Source organism: Macrosteles quadrilineatus, unplaced genomic scaffold (assembly GCF_028750875.1).
Source record: "Macrosteles quadrilineatus isolate MER2022 unplaced genomic scaffold, UCM_ALF_1.0 Scaffold_8__2_contigs__length_117827958, whole genome shotgun sequence".
In the NCBI taxonomy this organism is placed as follows: domain Eukaryota; kingdom Metazoa; phylum Arthropoda; class Insecta; order Hemiptera; family Cicadellidae; genus Macrosteles; species Macrosteles quadrilineatus.
The window spans coordinates 90,250,468-90,274,970 of NW_026542601.1; the positions used below are offsets into that span (position 1 = coordinate 90,250,468).

Genomic DNA, 24,503 nt, shown 5'->3' on the forward strand with positions numbered 1-24,503 from the left:
CTGCAATGCATTCACTCGAAATATTTATTGTTTACTTTATAGAATACTAAATAAACAAAAATTAACATTATTTACAAACACCTTGATACCTGCAATCAGATTGTTTATCTTTATTTTGAAATGTTTGTTTGTATAAAGAATCTCTTGGGAGCATAACCTGTACCTCTTAACCTCTGCTCTTCGAACTGTCAAATTTAAGTATTTACAGCTGACTTAAATTAGTTGATATATTTACATCCTTTTAAAATGTAAACATGAAAAATTTGAAAGAAATATGAAAATTAAATGATTTAATATTGCATTGTCATGCATTTGTGAGCTATGTTTCAAATTTCAAGTCTCTAGCTTATCGGGAACATCGTGTAAAATTGATATCAAAATTTGTAGGAAAGCGAGCTAATAAAAACAAGCCCATGGGGCGAAGCCCGAACGGAAATATGAAAATTAAATGATATAATATTGCAATGTCATCCATTTGTGAGCTACGTTTCAAATTTCAAGTCTCTAGCTCATCGGGAAGTATCAAAATTTGCTAGAAATCGATTTAATAAAAACAAGCCCATGGGGCGTAGCCCAAGGGAAATATGAAAATTAGATTGTATAATATTGCATTGTCTTCCATTTGTGAGATATGTTTCAAGTTTCAAGTCCCTAGCTCATCGGGAAGTTAGTATAAAATCGGTTGTAAAATGTGTAGCGGACAAGAAAGCGACCTAATAAAAACGTTTTAATAATAATAACATATGATTGTTGAGGAATGCAAATAGAAAATATATACCAGATATTCAAAGCTCAAAAATAAATGTATGACGTTTTATTTGGTGGTTGAGAAACTATATAACACTCACAGGTGTCTGTCGGCAGCCGACAAGAGACAAGGCCAGTTCTGTTGTGTCACAGGCCGATTAAACAGCTGATCAATTAAACCCGCCAGATTTAATTAGAATGATCAGCTGAGAGGCGGGCAATAACCTCAACCTCTCCTTCGCTCTTTGCCGCCTTCAACTATGTAAACAAACACTTGAAAGAAATAACTTTCAGAGACAATCTGGTCTAGGCAATGTGTGAAAGGATGTTAGAGTATAAAATAACAGCGACTCATCAGTGTTCGATCTGATTTGTCCCTTTTCCTTGTTTGTAATTATAAAATATTTTTTCTAACATTAGTAATGGAGAATACAGTCTTTCACGATCGTTCTCATAAGGTATACTAGTTTTATTTGTTGGACCGTATTCTAAAACTATAGTTGAATGACGTTTCAGAGACGTTACAGTTTTCTATCATCAGGACGCAGATCCAGAAGTGAAGACACATAAACCAATCTTAAACGGAATGTCGACGTTAGATTTTCATAATGTTACAATATAAGAATTTGGAAACGTAGAATTTCCATTGGTGCTGGAACACATAGTATGAAATAACAGCAAAATGATCATGTGGTTGTCAGGTATACAGATGTGTCTACGTACAAGAAAAATTAATTGGCAGTTGTGTCAACCGATTTTTAGTGGCGAATTTTTAACTCTGCTGTGTTCGTAAATTAAATGCTGAATGTCATGGAGGAAGTAAAACGATCGGATCAGCAAACAGATTGGTAGCTTGTTAAAAACATCTCAAATGTAAAAGCCAGACTGCTTCAGTTATTTTTATTTTGCTTGTACGTGTGTTCATGATTAGACAAATTACCTTAGGTATAGATTAAATACATTTATTACAGATGTATATTATGCATGAAGACAGTTTTATCGTTGGTTCCGTCCTGCTCATATTAAGGACGTTTAATTGTTATTTTTTCTATTAAACCAATTTTAAAACTAATGTAAGCTAATAAAACTATATATTCCCATGCCATTGCTTGTCTTGCGGTATTATAATTAATAAGTAAAACCAAAGACATAAAATATACCCTAAAATAGAGAGAAGAAGAACTTTTAGTTACAACCTGCTTTCAAACAACACAAACACTAACCACAAAATACAAAAAGCTTCAAAGTTCACAATGCGATGAGAAGTATATTATTGTACTATCCAATAAACCTTTAGGACACTCCATCAATATCGTTCATCCAGATATTGCCGCGAATTCGGAATACTTAAGCCAACAATTTGACATGCTCACTAGGTGTGGAAGTGAAAATGAACAAATCTTTCTCACAGCTTAAGACTGTGCAGTAGAGTGAGAAGCAAAGGACTGTAAATTTCGAAAATGCATCATGAACGATGACAGGAGCCTAGATTTGAGGAAGGCGGCGACATGACAGCTGGGAGGAGGAATGTCAGATAAGTGATAAGAAAGTTAATGGGATGCACAGCATAGCTACAGACCACAGATGAGTCTATCTAAAGAGGCCATCGCACCACCACCGACTCCCTCATAATGTGGTGCTGTGGTGTGTAGTTCTAAGTGCAATGTGTAACTCATAAACCCATAAAGACTCAGGTAATTCTAATTCACGTCCATAATATTGCTGGTTATTCATTAATGGATCGATATATCATTGATCATTGGACTTTAAAATACTCCCGGTTTATGAAACAGCTGATCTTAGTAACATATGTGTCATCTCATTCAATTCTCTCTGTCGTATCTCTACAGTAAAGTTATGTACTTAGGTGTATCGGAGGTTTTGACGTGTTTCGAGCTTTTGAAGTTGGATTTGTAACGAAACTACAGGGCGTTTATAAAAGAATCGTCAGGTTTTAAAACATTTTATTGACGTTAATGTTAAACAAATACGGATATAAAATATATCAACAGAGAGTAGAACTCTTAAATTTTTCATAGATACCCCTGCAAGTGCTCAATGTGCCGTCCATTAGCCGTGGAGCAAGTTTCCAATCTTATGTTGTACATTGTCCCTTACACCGGCTAGCACCGCAAGGTTGATTGATTCTGCAGCATTGGGAATTCGTCCACGGAGCCCTTGAAGCGTTTGAGGCATTTTCGGTACATAAAGTTTGTCTTTTACATAGTCCCATAGAAAAAACCACACACTGTGAGATCAGGAGATCTAAGGGGCCATTTGAAAAGGGTCGATTCATTATCGTCAAAAAGTTTTTTCTTGAATCGTAATAATTTGTAAATGATGCAAACACGTCCAAGAAAAACCCAAGACTGATTAATGAATAGCTGATTATAAAATTTGGAATCTTGCTTTTTAAGCCCATGTTTCAAATATTAATGTGGGACAGGAATTGAGTGAGGTACATGCCATTAAAACCTGATGATTCATTTATAAACGCCCTTAAGTGACGTATTGCTGACGAAAATTTGGACTACAAATAGAGGTATAGAAATAGAAGCCTAGACAATTTATGTACGGTAGCTTATCATCTCACTTAACTTTACATCTCGACTTACATTCATAAGCAGATCAAAATACGCACTTTGATACCGTCTTTGGAAGAAATGAAAATGAAAATCTAACTAAACACGTACCCCAGATGAATTTTTCACTGTAGTTTCAACTCGACATTTCCAAATTGAACAGTACAAGCCCGCATCTTGGGCGGGTATCGCGGCCATCTTGAGTCCACCGCTGTGTAATTACTGAGTCATAAAGAAGAGAATTTGCCCCACATGAGCTGTAAAAAGATGCTGTAAAGACGTGAAAAAACTGAAGGACATCAAAAGGCCTAAAACAACTTCTGACAACACTGGTATTTTGGAACAAGACTATCAATATAAAATATTGCACGTGATCTTGAGTAAAAATGATCCACCAAACATAATGAAAGTGTTCATCAATGGATAGATATCAATGGATGAAAAGTTTCTGTAAATCCGCGATTATATTGTTAAGTTCCAGAAATTTTGGTGTTATGGCATGCAAAACTTAAGAACCAGTACGAAGTTCATTTAGTATGTTTGAAAATACGAGTGGATATGTAACCGTTATGTAGACAATTCAATTCCCTTGCAAATTTTTTAACCAGTGAGGTAATTAGTTTAATTGAACCACTGACATTATGTCCTCCTGCAAAATACCGCGGTATTTCCTTTATAACTTCTTAACACTCACATCAAACTACAAGGGATATCAACTGAAAATCTCCCATCAACATATCATAGTGTCCAAGGAGTAATATGTGTAAAGATGTTTTTGCACCGTCCAAGTCTACAGCTAGAACATAAACCGCTCTAATAATATATTGAAAAAAAAGTTATTTCTGTAATGAGTATAATTTTACGATAAATTATTTTACTACTCAATTTGTATAGCGTTTCTTCGAGAGAAGGGTGGAAAAACTGTTTGCAAGGGGGATTACCTCGTTTTACTGATTAAATTTACAGATTTAATACATTAAATAGATTTTACAACTTGAATGGCAATATCACGGGCTTTCATGGAATTGCTATCTATAACTATAGTTCAATAGGTCTTGCAGTTAAATAAACACTGCATTAATTTTATACTTGAAACATTTAATGCTTGCCTGATCAATTACTAAATCATTTCAATTTGACGAGACGCCCGGTAACTTCCCAGAGTGTTAGGTTCGACGGCGGCGTCGTGGCAGGTAGATGCTGACGGAAGTATCGAATACAGATAGATCAGCAGCCGACAGGAAGTGTCTCATCTTGCTACTTAGCTCTTCTGAGAACTGAGGTGCTGAAACGATCAACTGGACCTTGGGGTCGCAGGTTCGATACTAGCTACGGAGGCATACCTTTCCCGATAGACTTGCAAAACTATATAGCTGGGGCTAGGTATTATAACGATTGCAGTGGTTGTCAATTTAGAAGGTCGAGGCACAGTGGAGTAAAGTATTATATTGTCTGTGGTCGAGGGTTCTATCCTGAGAAACTCAATAGCTTTTCGAGAGTTGAAAACTACTCCTAGCGATTCTTGATCATTAGTACAGGTAAAATTATACTAAAAAACCAGTAGAAAACATAAAAATTAGTCCATTCATGAAACTTTCAGGAAACGTAGTAATTACCATTAGGTATTGGAATCTGAAGAGTCCCTAGTGATTGTGGGGGTGGAAGTACCATTTTATGGGGTTTTAAGTTTATGGGGTAGTGATTTTGAGAAAATTTTTATTTATGGGATCCATGCAAGTGGGGTGTCGTTTTCTATGTTTCTTAGGATGCAGAATCGAAAAAGAACATAATAAAAGCAATAAAACCGACAGTTTAGCAGAAAAAGACTAATTTATTAATGAAAAACTAAATATGACAAATTAATTAAGGTAAAATAATCCAGTTAATTAATATCAATCACCTATTGCAAAATTGATCATGAGTCTGTGTCACATGTTAAAGTTGTGAGGAAAATTAACCAAGAAACTGGTAGTTACGTATCTTTAACCACCACGTGTCATATTGTTCATCAGCTACTGATGCATCATCAGTCATCACCTTCCATGGAATCGTCAGGGTCTCTAACTCGTTCTTCTCCATCATCGTTTTGACTTAACACTGACAGCTTAGTAGTGGGGATGGGTAGCAGAAACATATTTCAGTTCTGGCAATGATCCTGCAACTTAGGGTGAAGATAATATATAAGACCAAGTATGTAAAACCGCCCAGAACCGAATGTTTAAGGACCTTGGTCGCCCGTAATGACGTCATCAATATGGCACTCGTAAGAGGATGCTGGGTCGCTATGAATTGGTTATTATACCAAAATGCTTAAACCGATTTTAATGAAATTTGGCATACAAGTGCTTGAATACTATATCTAATCCCAGTTTGTCAATGGTCGAGTTTGGTTAGGTCATTTCAAAATGGCGGCCGTTAATAATTCAAATAATTGAAAATTATTTGTTTTTTTTTTCAACTCTCTCAGAAATCTGCAGCGATCTTTCATTTTCCTTGCAATCACAGGTTGTGATGCCATCTCTGCATTTCATGGAATAGGCAAAATACCCCCACCGCAGCAAACCTGCAGATTAATTGAGTTTCAATTTGCCTGATTTGATTTTCAATTAAATCAATTTCAATAACATTAAGTTTAGTGTTAACTAGGTTTGCTGTTACGGGGAGGGTAATAAAGTGTTTTTTTTATTTTTTTTTTTTATTAAAATATGAATAGGTTAAACAAATTCGCCAAGTTTTATCAAAATATAACCATAAACTAGCAAAATAACTAATCAGGGTATTCAAAATAGTTTAGAGAGAAATTCGAAAATTTTACGTTTAGAGGGACAAACATGAGAAAACCCAATTATAACCCCATAAATCCCCCAGAACACCCCGTTCTCATGGTCCGATCATGCTGGTTTGCGACCTCGTTCGAGTAAACGTAGATTTACACGTTTTTATCAAATTTCGTCAACATTGGGTAATTTTTGCTTGAGTTATTACTTGAGTTGTGCTAACCTTTTTTAAAAAGTACACGTCTACAGTCATTAACACTGTTAAAGTTTGATGTTATATCATATAGAAAAGTACAACAAATCTTTGGATTGATTCTAACGAGTTCGCAAATCCAGCATGATCAGACCATGGGAACGGGGTTTTTGGGGGGATTTATGGGGTCAAAATTAGGTTTTGTCATGTTTAACCCCCTATAACATTTTCCAATTTCTCTCTAAACCATTTTGGATACCATGATAAATTTGAACACCATAAAAACCAAATAATTTTGTTTATTGAAGTGTTTTTGTACGGATATTGGTTACCTACCGAGAAAATTCAAAAATTGTAAATTTATCATTCACATTTTAATCTTATGGAGAATAAGTAAACTATTGTAGTTTACTCGTTTATGGATATATTTTGATAAAACTTGGCAAATTTATTCATTTTGACCTAAGCTATAGTGTTTTAATTAAAAAAAAAAACCCACTTTATTATCCTCTCCGTAGCAGCAAACCTAGGAACTAATTAAACTTAATGTTATTGAAATAGATTTAATTGAAAATCAAATCAGGCAAATGGAAACTCACTTAATCTGCAGGTTTGCTGCGGTGGGGGTATTTTGCCTATTCCATGAAATTAGATATAGTATTCAAGCACTTGTATGCCAAATTTCATTAAAATCGGTTCAAGCATTTTGGTATAATAACCAATTCATAGCGACCCAGCATCCTCTTACGAGCTCCATATTGATGACGTCATTACGGGCGACCAAAGTCCTTAAACATTCGGTTCTGGGCGGTTTTAAACATACTTGGTCTTATATATTATCTTCACCCTAAGTTGCAGGATCATTGCCAGAACTGAAATATATTTCTGCTACCCATCCCCACTACTAAGCTGTCAGTGTTAAGTCAAAACGATGATGGAGAAGAACGAGTTAGAGACCCTGACGATTCCATGGAAGGTGATGACTGATGATGCATCAGTAGCTGATGAACAATATGACACGTGGTGGTTAAAGATACGTAACTACCAGTTTCTTGGTTAATTTTCCTCACAACTTTAACATATGACACAGACTCATGATCAATTTTGCAATAGGTGATTGATATTAATGAACTGGATTATTTTACCTTAATTAATTTGTCATATTTAGTTTTTCATTAATAAATTAGTCTTTTTCTGATAAACTGTCGGTTTTATTACTTTTATTATGTTCTTTTTCGATTCTGCATCCTAAGAAACATATAAAACGACACCCCACTTGCTTGGATCCCATAAATAAAAATTTTCTCAAAATCACTACCCCCATAAACTTAAAACCCCATAAAATGGTACTTCCACCCCCACAATCACTAGGGACTCTTCAGATTCCAATACCTAATGGTAAATACTACGTTTCCTGCAAGTTTCATGAATGGACTAATTTTTATGTTTTCTTAGGTGAGTTTTGCCTGTACTACATTAGGATTTTAGTTTATGAGTCTAATTTAAGTTGTGCGCTGATTACAGTCAGTAACAGAACTCAACGCTCAGATTCGCCTTATATTACACATCATTAACCTACATCAATTTAAAAAAGACAATACCAAGGTGAAAAATCAATGTTAAAAGTGACACTCGAGGTAAAAGTGTCTTAATAGTTTTATAACACGACGAATAACGTCTAATAAATGTTTAAACATGAGTTAGAACTCGCTAAATTGGTAATGCTAAGACATTAGCAGTAAAACATCATTTGATTAAAAAAGCTACGATCTGAAAACACAAGTTTCTAGAAACAAGGAATAACATTTTTGATACACATCATCGATAACATGACGACTACAGTATTAATTTCTGAGTCATCCTCCTTGGTTGAATGGTGGAGACGTCGAAGAGAGGGGAATATACCACACAGTGCACCTTCAATTTAGTTTATATCACCAATGGGTTTGAGCTATGTCATAAGTTGCAGCCCGTTGGTTTGGGGCCACCTTGTCCTGTGTTGGTAATTTTTTCATTTATCTAGAAGAAAATGAGTTTATCAGGTGTCAGAACTCCCTTTGTTTCGGAAAACTCCTTTTGAAAGACACAACTATTATTATTAGTGACCTCACGCGGGCTTCGAAATTCAAAACTACAGAGACAATTACTTTTGTATAGTTTAGTGGAGTTGAATATACTACTTCTTCTTTGACCGCAAACTTGTGTTTGTTGAGTAGTTCACCATCTGTACATCCAGGAAGAGACCCAACGACCTCTGACCCTTCCCTAGTATACTTCGGGGAATGAAACCGAGACATCACGTCCATGTGGCGAATCATGAGCAATGATCACAGTTAGTAGTGGAGTTGTGTAGACCGTTCGTCAACAGTTTTGAAGGGGAAAACACTTCACTGGGTAAATTAGGTTAAACGTCTCCAACATGGATTTTTTTGTTATTTTTAGCCTTGACTATGAATATAAGTCAATATTCTATTCCCTTGCTAATGTTGCAGCAAGTTTGGAATAAAATGGACATGAATTTAGCCAACAGGGTGCGCTGATGTCTATAACTGATATCTGTCGAATGCAGAAGCTTTTGATTAAATAATAGTTAACCATCACATCTTATGCTTTAAATAAAATACAATTAACTAAACGAATCGAACTCTTATAGCAGTGGCTCATTGTTGCTGAAACTATACTATATAAGGGTAGTTGGTTTATATATATAGGATATCTACTCCTCAAGTATCCAAAACTCAATGGTTGGACCCAGATAGCCATGATCATTGGGCTTTTAACTAATGAAGAAACAGCTGTCCAAGTAAATAACAATGCTACCTAGATCATCTACGCACTTTGTATGTAAAAATTCTCTGTCTTAGTGAAATGATTAAATTAATATTTTTGTTATTTTTCCTACAGTCACCCGACAAAGTTGGCTTCCTTGTACTGTTTATAGTACAGAAAGCTTATAATTGCTGCATATTTATACTTTGCCGTACGGTTTATACTTTGCCCCACATCAGGATTCCAACGAAACAACACAAAACAGCGTGATTCTATTATGCACGTAATCCGTGTACGCTTGGAAATAGGTTGGCAACACTTAAAGATAATAATACTATGAGCAGCTGATTGACTATTATAACTACGATTTAACCTGTCATTTCGTGTTTATCTTTCTTTTAAACGTTTTTAAAACATTCCTACGATCTTAATAAACAAGAAAATACCTTTTCCTACAGTCACCCTACAAAGTTGGCATCCTTGTACTGTTTATAGTACAGAAAGCTGCTAATTGCTGTATATTTATACTTTGCCGTACGGTTCATACTTTGCCGTACGGTTTATACTTTGCCGCACATCAGGATTCCAACGAAACAACACAAAACAGCGTGGTTCTATTATGCACGTAATCCGTGTACGCTTGGAAATAGGTTGGCAAACACTTAAAGATAATAATACTATGAGCAGCTGATTGACTATTATAACTACGATTTAACCTGTCATTTCGTGTTTATAGTTTCGGTATTTCTGAACTTTCTGGACTTTTCTTTTAAACGTTTTTAAAACATTCCTACGATCTTAATAAACAAGAAAATACCTTTGAAGCATTTTTTTAGGCGCGGAAACCACTTCAAATTACAAAAACATTTGGAACTATATTCTCAAAACGCGGAGCACATTTCTTGCCGAGGAAAAATAGCGGAGTGATACGGACCGTGGGTACTACTTTTTCTAGGGCACCATTTGTCTTGCCAGCTGAACCTAAAAACGTGTTGTATAGTGTTTGAAAGACTAATTATTTATATGTTTTATAGTGACTGTAGGAAAAATATAATGTGTAACACGAGTGAAAAAGGCCTTTGCTGCACTCGAGATCATTCCGCACTCGCCTGCGGCTCGTGCGTAAACATTGCTCTCGTGTGCAGCAAAGTGCCACTTTCACCACTAGTTACACAAATAACTATTTAAGCATTTTTTTAGGCGCGGAAACCACTTCAAATTACAAAAACATACGGAACTATATTCTCAAAACGCGGAGCACATTTCTTGCCGAGGAAAAATAGCGGAGTGATACGGACCGGGTACTACTTTCTCTAGGGCACCTATTTGTGTTGCCAGCTGAACCTAAAAACATGTTGTATAGTGGTTGAAATACTAATAATTATTATTTTTATGCTTTATAGTGACTGTAGGAAAAATATAATGACGGTTTATGTTTAATTCTTTTTGCCTATGGTTTTATTGGATGGATATCAGCCAAAATATTCCACCGGAAATGTAAGGGAAATATATCTAAAAATTATTATCTGTAAAAGACCTTGTATTGTATATCAATAAAAATAGACTTTGAATCCAAAATCACCACCCAAATCACTGTTCTCTTTTTTGGCAGTCAAAATCTGCCGAAGCCTTGCTTACGTCCGTGATATCGGTCATCCGCTAGGGATCAGGGTTGAGTTATTTTTTCACTATTTGGACCCACGTTATGAAAGGGTCCCAAAAAGTAGCACGCCTGAAATCTGAGAAAACATTTGAGATAAGTGCAACCTTTGACCGGGTCAAGTAGCCAGCTACTTCTCTAATTGGTCTAATTCTATAATTAGTCAAACAGCAATAGAGTCAGATGATGAAAACAAAACTACGTTTGCTGTTGAATAAGAATGATAATTTTGCCTCAATTGTTTAATTTTGAAATCATCCTTCATTCATCATATTGATTGGTGGTTTGGAATATTAAAAGTCCGGATCAAACTTAACTTTAATATTATGGAAGGGAGCACTATTCCAAGACGTTTACCGATACAGTTATTCTTCTCAAGGGACAAAAAGTCATGCTCGTTCTCAAGTACAGTTAACTCTTTTCTCTAGTTTTTTCTCTCTAGGAAAAAATCTAGTTTAGCCCTGTATCCCATGTACATTAAAACACAGCTTTCTCAGGGGTATGACGAAATCATGAGTGTTCGCGTATTTTATACTTCTTGCTAAATACGTTTGCAGGTGTTATTTAATAACATGGTGTGGATTAACGTCCACACGAGTGAGTACTACGACTACCCGCAGTGCTATCCTGATAATTAGACCAATTCGTATATATACCAAGGCAGAAAAATGTCGTTCGGATTCCACTATACACTGTAGGTCCCTTAGTTGCCATTAGCTGTATGGGTTATTAATTAACAGCTGTGTCTAAGGAATGTCGGCCTTAGTCACTTACAAGACTACAAGCTCGCGGCACTCATCCTACACTCATCTCCATTCATACTTGGCCTAAAATACCTACTATGTACGATCACCATTTCATAAAAAAGTATTAAAATATTAAAGTATTGAAGTATACTCGTAGATATAAACATTGTATGGAGATGGAATTGCAGGTGTACAAAGAACAGTTTGTATTGAATGAATGACTTGGTGACGTAATGAGTCAAATAACTAGAGTGAGATAGAGATAGGTAGGCGGGTAGGAGTGCCAGACACATAGAGTACACAAAACAAATGTGCATCATACACGGCGTTGATTTTATACAGGACTCAATAAGCTGCATTGCATATTCTGACGATAATCATAAAAGGTATCCACTATACGTTTCAAGGCCTTGAAAGCCTCGTAAAATATCTCGTAATATTCTGAGTTGAACAAATTCTTGTCTTCGTCATAAATTAAATAACCACATTCATAGAAAATATATTACTTGCATGGAACTATTAACACACGTTTTGTATATTTACTAGTGCACCTGCTGCTCGAATTCGAGTAATTGTATAGTATTACAGGCGTTATATCAAAACTAATAACAGTCATAATGTCCGATGACTTAAAAGAGTCAACTCATAGATAGTGTAATCAATCACTCCACTCCAGTCATCGAAACTGAAAACGAACGCTCTTGTGTGTATCATGTGTACTATGAACAGCTGTAATTAATAGAGATTATTTGTCTGTGTTTACAAAACCTGTTCTTAATAAGAAATACATTGGAATTTTGATGGCCTTGGGGGCAAAGCCCGAGGACTTTTATTACAGGAATTGGTGAAAGGGGGCGTCTACACAAAAAATACTTAATTTTGACACATCGTTTGTAAAAATCCGTCCATTATTAACGGAGGGGTAGTGTTTCGCAGAAATCGCCTTCACGTATTATATATAAGGATTTAAAACAGTTTTTCAAAACCAGGAGGCTAATAATGTGAATAAATTAAAAAAAAAACTCTAGAACCTTAACACCTTCGCTATACAGTACTTAACATGTTCGTTAATTAATTGTGGATCAGAGAGCAAAGAATAGAAATTGTGGATTGACGAGGATGTCCAATTAAAGTGGTAGCCAGTTTTTAAATAAACATATTGTAGTTGAATGGAGCCCAAAGTACAGTAATATTGTGAACAAAAAATAGTTGCGAGTAACATACTGTACTTACAAGCACATGATGCACACGTGACGTGATTTAACAATCGCATTGACATAAAATCCATCCGCACATCCATACAATGTCACCAAGCCGCAGATGTTAAGTGTCGCACGTTTTTGCCGCAGTGACATAGCAACTTATGTCAGTTATGTCATCTGTGCTTTGTTGACATCATTTCTATTCTGGTCAGTGACTGGAGTATGTGCAAATGAACTTTTTGTTGTGTTTCTTATGCCAATCAACATCCCATATTCATTTAAGGGGATATGACAGTGAAAATACTAACTTCCTTAATATTATCACAGGTCTTTCAAACTTATACCATGTGTTTTATGATAAGAATAGGTATAAACATAGTTAAAAGTAAATTTTTTCGTTAAGTACATCCGTAATCTTTTTTTTGTTTTTTTTTTTAGGTATATAACCTAATTTTATATAAATTCAGTTGTAATTACAGTATTGGATTTTAACCATTAAACCATTAGTTTGCAGGGAATATAGCCCTCTAAATATTTAGGTAGAATTATAACTGTAACTTGATTAATTACTTTTTTATGGGTCATTTTGTAATCTTAAAAAATAAATTGGTTTTCTGTGGATATAAAAAAAAATTCACTTTAAAATAGACATACATTTACAGTTCTACCTAATTATTAAGATAATAACATTCTAAACACTTGGTAAAAATTTGAATCATATAGCATAAACCGTTTTAAAGATATATAAAATTTAGTAGTTTAAAATATTAAAAAACTGATTAGCGGGAATCGCATGCTAAAAGTTACACTTGGTAGTGTAACCATGGTGATACTTATTGTTGAGTTATGGATAATTTTTTTTGTTTATGCAAGCTATTTATACTTATTTATTATATTATTATGTAATTATTACTTAATTATTATATTGTTATGATTATAACTGAAATAAGTCAATGACAAGATTTTTCAAAACTTTTTTCCGTATTTTTCATAATATAGCCTAAGCATTAAAAACATATTTTTTTTTAATTTTGATCATTTTATCTTATTTTTAGCATTATAAATAATAAATAATAGCCAAATTCAAAAAATCACTTTTTTTAGAAAAAAATCATTATTTCACTGCCATATCCCCTTTAGCTATCTTCATAATGGGCATTGGTGATGTTAAGTATTACTGTATTAAGTATTAGTAATTGGTTTAATGACGAGTACCTATTAAATATACATATATAAAATTTAAATATAGGTTTAATTTTATTTAATGAATTTTAGTAGAGTAATTAAAAGTATAAAAATATAAATATAAATAATTATTTATCACATGTGTACTGTATTGTTAAAACTATGTCAATATGATGACTTTTGCATTGTTGCAAATAGTTTATTTTTTTATTTTAAGTCATAATGACACTAAATTTCTTTTATTTTATGTATATTTATTTCTAAAATTGATGATTACCACACCGTGCACTAACCACATCATGGTAGTGCTATGGGCTACTTTATTTTGCTACACCACACTCCCATATCAAAGCTATTACACCGTGCCAATATTTTTGTCTTTTACTAGCGTATAAATGGCTGATAAAATTGCCGTACACCGCTTTAGAAATGGGTTATTACTTTAGACATTATAGGTACATACATTTAATTGTCCGTTACAATATATTGATTAGCTATACTACATAGTTGTTTAATTGCCTATAAACTTGTGTATGCTACTCCCCTAAAATTCATATAATGTTTAAAACGTTTTAGTAATTTTGAAAAATAATGTTGCTTCAGTGTAGTACTTTAGTGATGAACATGTACATACTTTTGAAACATTCTAAACGAATCACTCAGTGTGTTTTCCACTGTTTACATTGTAAGCGGTTGATAATTAGTTCGTCGTAAATGAAGAGCCAGATTCTTTGATCTTTGCTAAACTTTGCTGTTTAGTTGTTATCTTAGGAGGGCTGCAAATCGTCTACTCAAGCTATCAGTATTTCTCAGCTATTGAAACCAATGTTCCCTTTTAACTATGTAATGAATTTCGCTGCTGCAGAATCCAAGAAAACTAAAGAAACTGACACAGGGATCGTTAAAAAATTGCAAGAAAACAAAAATCGATGCACAAGAAAACCACTAAAATCACAGTTTAAAATGGTCGCTTTTCCCAACATTGGACAATTTTTGAAAAAAGATACCACATACATTTTGTATGAACATTTTTTCGAGAAATAGACTTGGGACCACAGCTGATATTTATTGGGTCGTTAGTACTTCATTTTGATAGGGAACGCGTTTTTGAAGATATCTTCTAAATGAAAAAAGATATTTAAAAACGGATTTCGGCATTGAAATCAGTGTAAAAAATTAGTTTGTAATGATGCGTCACGACCCTATCATTACATAACAAATTTATCTATGTCTAATATGGCAGATCCAAGATGGCGGCCAAAAACGCGTTCCCTTTCAAAATGAAGTACTAACGACCCAATAAATATTGGTGGTGGTCCCAAGTCAATTTCTCGAAAAATTCTCATACAAAATGCACGTGGTAACTTTTTTTCAAAATCTTTCAAATGTTGGGAAAAGCCGCCATTTTAAATTGTGATTTTAGTGATTTTTCTCGTGCACCGATTTTTGGCAACTTTTAGTATGTCATTCTGCAAACCCAACACTACAAAATAAAAACATAAAACGTTTTCTTGCAATTTGTTTAAGGTCAAATCCTATATTTCGCTGACTACTGTTAGAAACTTCTTCCAAGCTGGAGGGTTAATCGTTTTGAGAACCATGCAGAACTGTGTGGAAAAATTTTATCGAGAGGTTTTATTTAATAATAATTCAATCTGCATTAATTATTAAATTTGTTTGTTAATGATTGTTTTAGCGAATTTCCCATGTATAAAAAAGATATTTTAATATATTTCTGGATTTTTACATTTTAATAACAAAGCTAGATATTCTATAGTTAGAGCTTGTTCACAGTATTACCTAATTTCAAGATGTAGAAAATATACAGGATGTTTTTACGCAGCCCAAATCCCAATTTAGTACAAAGAGACACGGTTAAAGGACAAAACCAGCTGATAACTTGGTAGCCCTGTACTGTATTCCCGATCAGCTGATTTACATTGTTGCATTGTTTACTATACGGTTTAGTGTTAGAGGTAATTCATTTTAAATAAGGTCCAGCTTGGTGTTTTCACAAGCTCATAGAATGTTTTGATACAACTTTTGTCTTTTGTTTCTATTTTTATAATCTGTATGTTTTGGGGTGTACCAATTTTCATAGCATTTATATTAAGAAATTAACAGTTTTGTTATTTCCACAGACCAAGTGTGTACGTTGTAGCATATTTTGTCTATGGTTGTAGCCAACTTCTATAAACATAACCTCAGATTCAGCCCCTAAACTTTTATAAAAGATAATGCCAACTGTTAAATTTGATAAAAGAAATGTTATAATAGAAATACCGGAATGTTGTAAAATATGGCCTACTATCTAACAATTTTGTAAAAGAACTTTTTAGTGTAATACTGGCCTAATTTTTGTTGCGTTAATAACACGTCCTGTAGTGCAATGTAAAAGAGGGCAACTCCTGAATTAAGGGATGAAAAAATTGAAATTAAAGTCATGTTACTAGAAACACTATTCAACACTATTCAATAGCAAAGTCTGGTGGTAATATCACATGAGAGGGGGGTTCTCAAAATGCCTCCCTCCCCCCCAAAACTTCCTTAAAAACTGATAAAGCTCATCCGACTGAACGATATGACTAACCGATTACACAGAAAACAACAATCGCATCGAATCACACGCTGGAGAAGTATTTCGCAATCTAAAACTATTATTTTAATAAAGTTTTTAAAACATAGAACTAATCATTAGTTCCAAATAGTTTTGCATTCAATCCATTATTTTAGTAAATTTAACTTTTTTGGAACAAAACATCACTAAACGCGATGTTAACTAATGAACTAAACTGAATGTCGTTTCATGTAACATACTTACATATGAACAAACTGAAATTTGAAGAGTTACAATACTCTCAAGAAGATTTTTCTCAAACTAACACAAGTGCAATACCACAAGAAGCATGTGTGTGCGATTTATGTAAGTGTTGTCCTACGAAATAGCTTATTTATCATATATTCCCACCAATTATAACATTCCCTTAGAATTTGACTACTTCTAAACTCTAGAGATCACAATAAACTTCATTTTCAACCTTTGTAGTTTATCAAATAGATTGCAAAGTAAGTGAATCGACGAGATCATTGCAAATAAATCACCCCCAAGATGGTTTGGAAGTCTCAGCATTATAAATTCCTTCTCTAGAGTTCTCAAATGTTAATAGAACTTCCCCACATGAGTTCTAGGTAAAAAATCATGCGAAACCTCACCCCACCATAACAACCCTCTGTATGAAACTACCGGACGAATAACCTTGTACGTTCTCCTATAGTTCTAAAAATTTAAAAATCCAACATCAACAATGAAATTTAAAAATCCGTTGTACAAAATTTAAAAAAAAACCTCACTGCTTAAACTCGCTGCCAGTAAGGGACAAAGGTGTAAACAAAACTTTCATTCACCTCAGAGTACAGTAAATGCACCTAAATTAAACATCCACCCACTCAAGAACAAGTGTGTAGGGAACCTTGATATGAAATCCTGCAATAGTCCCCCAGTGTATCTGTTAATGAAACTTATAATCGAGCAAAACCCTACGAAGCATCATACCAACCCTGCCAAGTTCGACTACGAACCTACCTGCACAACTTGGGTCTACTTACGTGTCTCCAAATCCTAAAACTGCAATAGTTGATAGAGACCCCTACGCAAACTAGTTTTGCTAAGAGTATGACATATTGTCCTTAAACTTCCTCACTTTAACGTCCCTAAATAAACAAAACTTCGCAATCTCCCTTCAATCCTAATAACTTATTTTCTTGGACTCTCTGTACACCTTAGGTTTACCTATAACTCTAAACTCGTTTAAAATCGGTAACATAGCGATGTAGGAAATCATTTGTAAGCTGGAAGAGCATGATAAACCATATTTTATCGTCCTAATAGAAGAATTTCCTATGGATATGTTACATTGAAGTGGAACATCGAATCCGCCGCAAATAAACCATCACCGAATAAAAGGTCTGTGCATCATCAATATAAATTGTTTCTCAAAAATCCCACTAACAGTACCTTGTATGTTCCCCTGCGAATCTCGCAGTACACCTTAGGTCTACCTGTATCTATACGCCAATGTCTCTGTCAACCTAAGTCTAGGGAATCTTTGCTATAAACATACTTAAGAACACGCCGGTTAATTTTGCGCCTATCAACAAAACTCCCATACTTGACGTCTTATGTAAACAACCCTCTGAAACCTCCCTCCAACCAAACAAATTTACAAATCGCCCTGTACGTGTCTAAAAATATTACAAATCTGTAAATAACTTATATTAAAAATCTCACCACGCGACAAACAAAATACTAGTCTTCCATCGCAACTAAACATCAACATCCCAAATCTTTATGGAATCTTCGCTATGTAATACTGTAATAGAGTAGTTTACCAGCTTATCCGTCAATGAAACTTCCAAATAATCCCAATAATCTGGCCGTACAAACCCTCCCGTATCATACCACAACAAAAGTAAGTTAGTTTCTTTACGAATCTCCTGCGCACCTCAGCACAACCTGTGTCCATCAAGTTTCTAAAACTAGTCCATAGGGAACCTTGTATAAGCCTACTTAAGAACACCGGTTGATCCTTTATCTGTCACGAAACTTCCTCAGCTGATCCCTAGGTAAACAACCCCTAAACCTACCTCAACCCTAACAAGTTCCTCTATCCATCTCCCTTTACACCTATCTATCCATACCTCTAAAAATATTAAAACTAGGTAATATAAAGATTTAAACACTCACCGCTGAATCTGCTAGCCGGACGAGCGCGGCAGCGAGGCACCATACAACCACGCCACGCCACATGGCAGGCCCGTCTGACCCGAAGATGTGAGAGCCCCGCACCCCCCTCACCCCCCCGGCCCTGTGGACCAGCGGGGCGAGGACCCAGTGGTGCTCCGTCGGGCGGCGGCACTGGACGTCGTACCGTCATGCTCGGAACCCCAGCGAGTGTTTGAGTGATCGTGAGTTAACTGCCCGGCTCGCCTAGCGCGAAGATGGGACTCTACCTGCTGCTGGCCAGCGTGCTACTAGTAGAGACGTCCGCAGTGAGTTGATTGTATTTGTGAATTATAGATTTTATAAGGTCTACTTGTAGAGGCGGCCAAAGTGCGTAGTGTTAGGTTTTATAAGGGCTACCAGTAGGTCTAGGAGCAGCAGTGAGTTTGATAAAGTAAATCTGTATGATAGATTTTACTAGGGATACTAGTGGGTCTAGAGACGTCCACTCCGCAGTGTATGATGTTAGATTTCACAAGGGCTACCAGTAGCTGAACGATAGATTTTTCATGGGCTACTAGTAGGTCTTGAGCCATCCACAAGTACTTGTATTTGTGAGCCTAACTCGGTGGTTTCGTTACTGTAAAGTAAGCAGTATATGATAATGTGTTGAGTAGAATACCAGTCTTTTAGAGTATAAAGATGACAAAGTCCAAAAAAACACCCAGTAGATGCGGCACCCAATAAAACATCACGAAAACGGTTTTTAAGTTAGAGCTTGCACTTGACAGTAGTTCATTATTGGTTTCAATGTTTTGCTATATACGAAACACGTTTAGGTCGATCAGCATTCTGTAATAGCTGATGTTTAACTAGGTTGATAAAAAATTTCTGTAGGATAAAGATTGATGTCTCTTGGGTACAGTTTGTTGAATATATTTAATAAAACAACTAGTATCCTTCACTAAAAATCACCAATAAAACTAGTATAAATCATATAATACATACAAATAGATAACAAATAAAGTTCATAAAAGTCAACAAAGTAGTTAATAAAGTATAGTTAAAAATGATTGCTTAAACAAGTATTATTACCAAGTAACTTAAGTTATCAGTTTATGGCTTTCTTACTATGTGCGCTGTTTAAATTGTTAGTACACAAATTTATAAAATTGCTGCACAACTGAACGATAATTTATTTCGCATAGTGAAATAAATTAGTATCACACAAAAACATCATTTTCAATATCGCTTAAACTTATCAGCTCCTTTTCTATTGTAGATAATTCATTTTTTTGGCACCAAAAAAGTCCTTTATCCTTGTTTATTTTTTCGTCCATATTTTCCTTGAACATTTTTCAAATTGTTTAAATTCTCTCGGAAGAAAATAATTCGTTAAATATTTATTTGCGAATTGTCTGCATAATCCTTTTCAGTGCAGGAACAAATTGAAAAAAAACACCTAAATTAAAAATTAAATCCAAATCTGAAAATCGCCAAAGGAAACAAATAATATCCGGCGATAGTGGATGATAAGCCCAGTGGTGACACCTAGCGGCGGCCGCACGAGGCTCCCCTCCCACACCGGCCGGCCGCAGACCGCCACCGCGCGGCCTACGGCCTCCAGATAAGAGTTCATTCAAAACATCACAACTTCATTCAAATCAGCACGGTGGCACGGTCATTCGGTCAGGTTATCAATTTGTGTTTTTGTGCCGAAACAACAATCGGCTGATATGGTCCTTGTGAGGAAAGAGTGGTCTAAAAACCGAAAGGGTAGTCGTTATCAATTTGTTTACAAGATACAATGTATTGTTTTATCTTACTGTTACGTGAGCTCATTATTGAATGCTCTAAGAAAAATAATTGATTATTATTACATTATTACATCTATATATAAAAGGCAAAGCCCTCACTGACTGACTCACTCACTCACTCACTCATCACTAATTCTCCCACTTCCCATTTACCTAGGAGGCTGAAATTTGGTACACTGATTCTTTAGGCATTAAATAGGAAAACTAAGTTGTTTTTATTCTGATCGGACTCTCGGGCTCCGCCCCAGTGGCTCTGGAGTTTCCCATGTTAACCTTATGAGTACTCATATTTAAATGGAATTAATGAATCTTAACAGCTGTTTCAATTAAACAAGTTGGTTCTGTTCTATGATGTGCAATATCATTAAAGTTACAAGGATTACCAACAGGGTGCAGCACTATTATTTTTTTTAAATTTATGACAACAGCTTAATTTGCAACCAAAAGGTGAGTGAGCGTAGCGAACGAACTTTAACCTGGAGGTGAGTTAGCGTAGCGAACGAGCTAACCCGAAGGCAAGTGAGCGCAGCGAACGAGCTCCAACCTAAAGGTGAGTGAGCGTAGCGAACGAACTTCAACCAGGACGTGGTTGAGCCATGCGAACGAGCTCACTTATGAAGTCAAACGGGGCAAAGCCCGCGGGTACAGCTAGTTTCGTTTATAAAGGTTGTTCAGTGATTATAGATTTGTAGTTCAAACCTGAGAAACGGTAATAAATGTTTAATGTTTTTATTTTATTTTATAAACTCAGCTGCCCTTGATCGAATGGGATTGCAATTAAAGAAACAGCTGGTTAAAGAAACAGCTGGCTGATCTAGTCAGTAACAGAGGTACAAAAGACATTCCCTTCATTCTACGCAGTCCACTATCTATCTATATTATTAAAAGAAGTTTTTTTTGTGTGCAGCAAATCGGCCACATATTTATTTTTATATTGGGTATCAATTTAAAGCTATCCAGATGTGATTTTGCTGGTTTGGATTATATCCCGTAAGCCTGTCCAATAGGCTTATAAAATTTCAGAGTTTGTGCTGAATTCTGTTGTCAACCATCAGAAATGTTTCAAGTTTACATAAAAAAAGATGGCCATGACACAACTTTACAACTTATTATTATTATTATTATTATGGCTTGAACAACTTTATTTACATCCATACGAAATGGGGTTATCTTACAGCTGGTGATGTTTTAGTGAATTCAAGAAAAATATTTTAGACCCTAATGTTATTTGTATAAAATGTAAATAAGAATGTTACTTACGATTTTGTGTGACTTTAGAAAGTGTGTTTTTTGTGATTTAGATTTTGTGTTGTGATAGGATTTTGTGTTTTAATAGTGTACATTAGTATTTATAATTTTTCTAAGATGCCTCGAATACTTCGTGCACGCAATGAAAATAATAGGGATATGATGAGAAATAATCGTTTTCACCCTTATCAAATATATTTCGGATTTTGAAGTCACGAAGTGACGCTGACTACTACTATTCATTAATATTCAATTTAAATATGCAGCGCTAGACATGTCTTCATGTGATGATAGTTATACAAAATTACATTGTACAGTTTTGTCTACACTTGTAGTTTTATAACAATTCACTACCTACTTCGTTCCAACTTTAAGACGTAGGACATTGCTTCAGTAATTTAACGTAAAAACAATCTAGCATTAGCACACGGTCAAAATATTCAAAATATTATTTTGTCAACATGTACAGTACTTCAGGGGTAATCAAAAACATTATACATATCAACTATAAATACCTCACTTGATATATTTAATAGTATATTAATAGATCATTACATTGTAATATATTATTTACAGTAGGCTTATGCAAACTCAGCACAAACCAGCTATTGTTATCCTATAGAAATACTTAAACAACAATATAAATTATGAAAAGCATATTTGTATTTTCTAAAGTATCGCCCTATTACAGTTACATATACTTTCAACCCAAATATATTTAAATACTGTAACATTAAAATAATACCGTCCATAGACTAACGAGTAAATAACGATGCTATTTTTGTCTTTGCCAGGCAAGAGATACCTAATAATATACACGTAATATTATTTATAACTTCATCAATTTCTACGTACTATCATTGAATTTAGACTATACAAGTAAACTTCTATCGTTATTACTGTTGATGACGTTTAATTGTGTTATTGTTGAAGAGTTAGTTTTCTCTTCATTAAGGGTAGTATTAACGATTTAGGCTCGACTCTTTGGTCAAAGTCCATTAGGAAATTTCATAACAATTAATTTTATATGATTTTATTTGTTCAAACAGTAAAAGTCCTTGACATAAAACAGGCATTAACCTTCAAAATGTCTTCATCTAATCCACAAAGCGCATCACACACCAGAGTGATATCCAGTAAACAGGGTATTAGACGAAGATATCAAGCAGGCCGTGACAGGAGATCGGACAGTTTATAAATCACGGAAGCCGTGGCGGTACTGGAAGAGTCAATCAAGGAGGCAGTGATGTTTGTGTTTTGTCAGTAACAGCTGTAGAGAGGAATGCCGCCCCTCCTCTCTGGTCCATTCCCCCCACCCTACCATTCAAGGGAGGACCTTCCTCAGATTCCCTTTTACTTTCACTTAAGTATCCTATTTCTTTAAACGGGACTAAACGGCGGAAAAAGATCTAAACGGTGAAGTACCTGCGCACGACCGAACCACTAGGGGTGGTCTGTCTATAAGATTGTTGAGATTATTTTGTGAACTCAATTTATTGTGGAAAAACTAAAGGACTTTATGCAAATTAAAAGAAAATGGATTAGTAGAAAATTAAACTGAGGAAATCACTAAAAACATTAAGGAGATAATATATTTACGGTTAGTTTGTACCTTTTTTTACTGTTCTTTGTGTTTTAAAGAACAGTTAAGTATCCCATATCTATAACTATATTGAAAAAAATTATTCATCTTGTTTTTGTTTAAGATAAAAAAAACATTTAACTATGCTGAAAATCTGTTTTAATTCCCTTTTTGACAAATTCTTAACCACAAAGAATACAAAATTCAACCGCGGCCCTCTTGAAGTTATATTTAACAGCATTAACACCATAACATAAACATCACATGCAAACTTAACTTTTGGATATTTATAATTTTGTGATTAGGCCTACTCATCGGTCAGTAAACAAATCCAGAATAGTCCCTAGTTGTTAAATGAACTTAAAAAGTTAACTTTGTTAATCACCAATAATACTTATAATTTTTCCAAATACTTATCATGAATCCAAATCTCTGTTTAAAATATTGGCTTCTAATAGTGAACGTAGATTTTTCTTGCCAAGATCACCGCACTCCTACAGGAGTTTGTGGTTCAATGCTCGAGAAGACCTCTATACTTCTCAAGCTCGGAAAGTCTACGAAGACTTGTGATGTTTGGCACTTCAACATTCTCTAGACCTCCCTTTGGCACTTCAACATTCTCTAGCCCTCCCTTTGGCACTTCAACATTCTCTAGCCCTCCCTTTGGCACTTCAACATTCTCTAGCCCTCCCTTTGGCACTTCAACATTCTCTAGCCCTCCCTTTGGCACTTCAACATTCTCTAGCCCTCCCTTTGGCACTTCAACATTCTCTAGCCCTCCCTTTGGCACTTCAACATTCTCTAGCCCTCCCTTTGGCACTTCAACATTCTCTAGACCTCCCTTTGGCACTTCAACATTCTCTAGACCTCCCTCCATTTTTCACCATCTACATCTAACATCGCCATTCCCACATTATCTTCTGCATCATCTTCCGTTAACGTCTCAGATACTCTCCCCATAAACTTGCATTCCAACTATTCACTTTCTTGTTTCTTTTCTACCTTTATTGAAAATTTCATTTTCCAGTTCTTTCCCGCTTTCCTCGGTTTCTACAACCCTTGTTAGTGTGTGTAGGCTATATGGATGGAAAAATCATTGAGTACTTGGCTTAGGTCGGTTGCTGGCACAATATATATATTTCAAGGGCCATGTGCTGCATCCAAAAGTAGGATCCAGAAGGGGGTGCATAAAAGGTTACGTATTAATAACACGAGCAACAGCTTGGAGTTCGCATTAAGTTTGTAGATAGCAGGCAAGATACTTAAATAAAATGC

The 24,503-nt window shown here is 35.1% G+C and overlaps 2 protein-coding genes across 5 annotated transcripts in view; one reads left to right on the forward strand and one right to left on the reverse strand.

The window, feature by feature from the left end:
* The window catches only part of LOC128999832 (collagen alpha-1(IV) chain-like), a 106,655-nt gene extending 87,945 nt beyond the window's left edge, over positions 1-18,710 (reverse strand). The window contains exon 1 of the mRNA XM_054426534.1: positions 18,606-18,710. Coding sequence (XP_054282509.1) covers positions 18,606-18,668 — 63 coding nt within the window. The 5' untranslated portion in view covers positions 18,669-18,710. The remainder of the gene's footprint in view (positions 1-18,605) is intronic.
* A 53-nt stretch (positions 18,711-18,763) lies between these two features.
* The window catches only part of LOC128999831 (collagen alpha-1(IV) chain-like), a 41,308-nt gene continuing 35,568 nt past the window's right edge, over positions 18,764-24,503 (forward strand). For all 4 annotated transcript variants that reach the window (XM_054426530.1, XM_054426533.1, XM_054426532.1 and 1 more), the window contains exon 1: positions 18,764-18,910. In XM_054426530.1, coding sequence (XP_054282505.1) covers positions 18,860-18,910 — 51 coding nt within the window. In that variant the 5' untranslated portion in view covers positions 18,764-18,859. The remainder of the gene's footprint in view (positions 18,911-24,503) is intronic.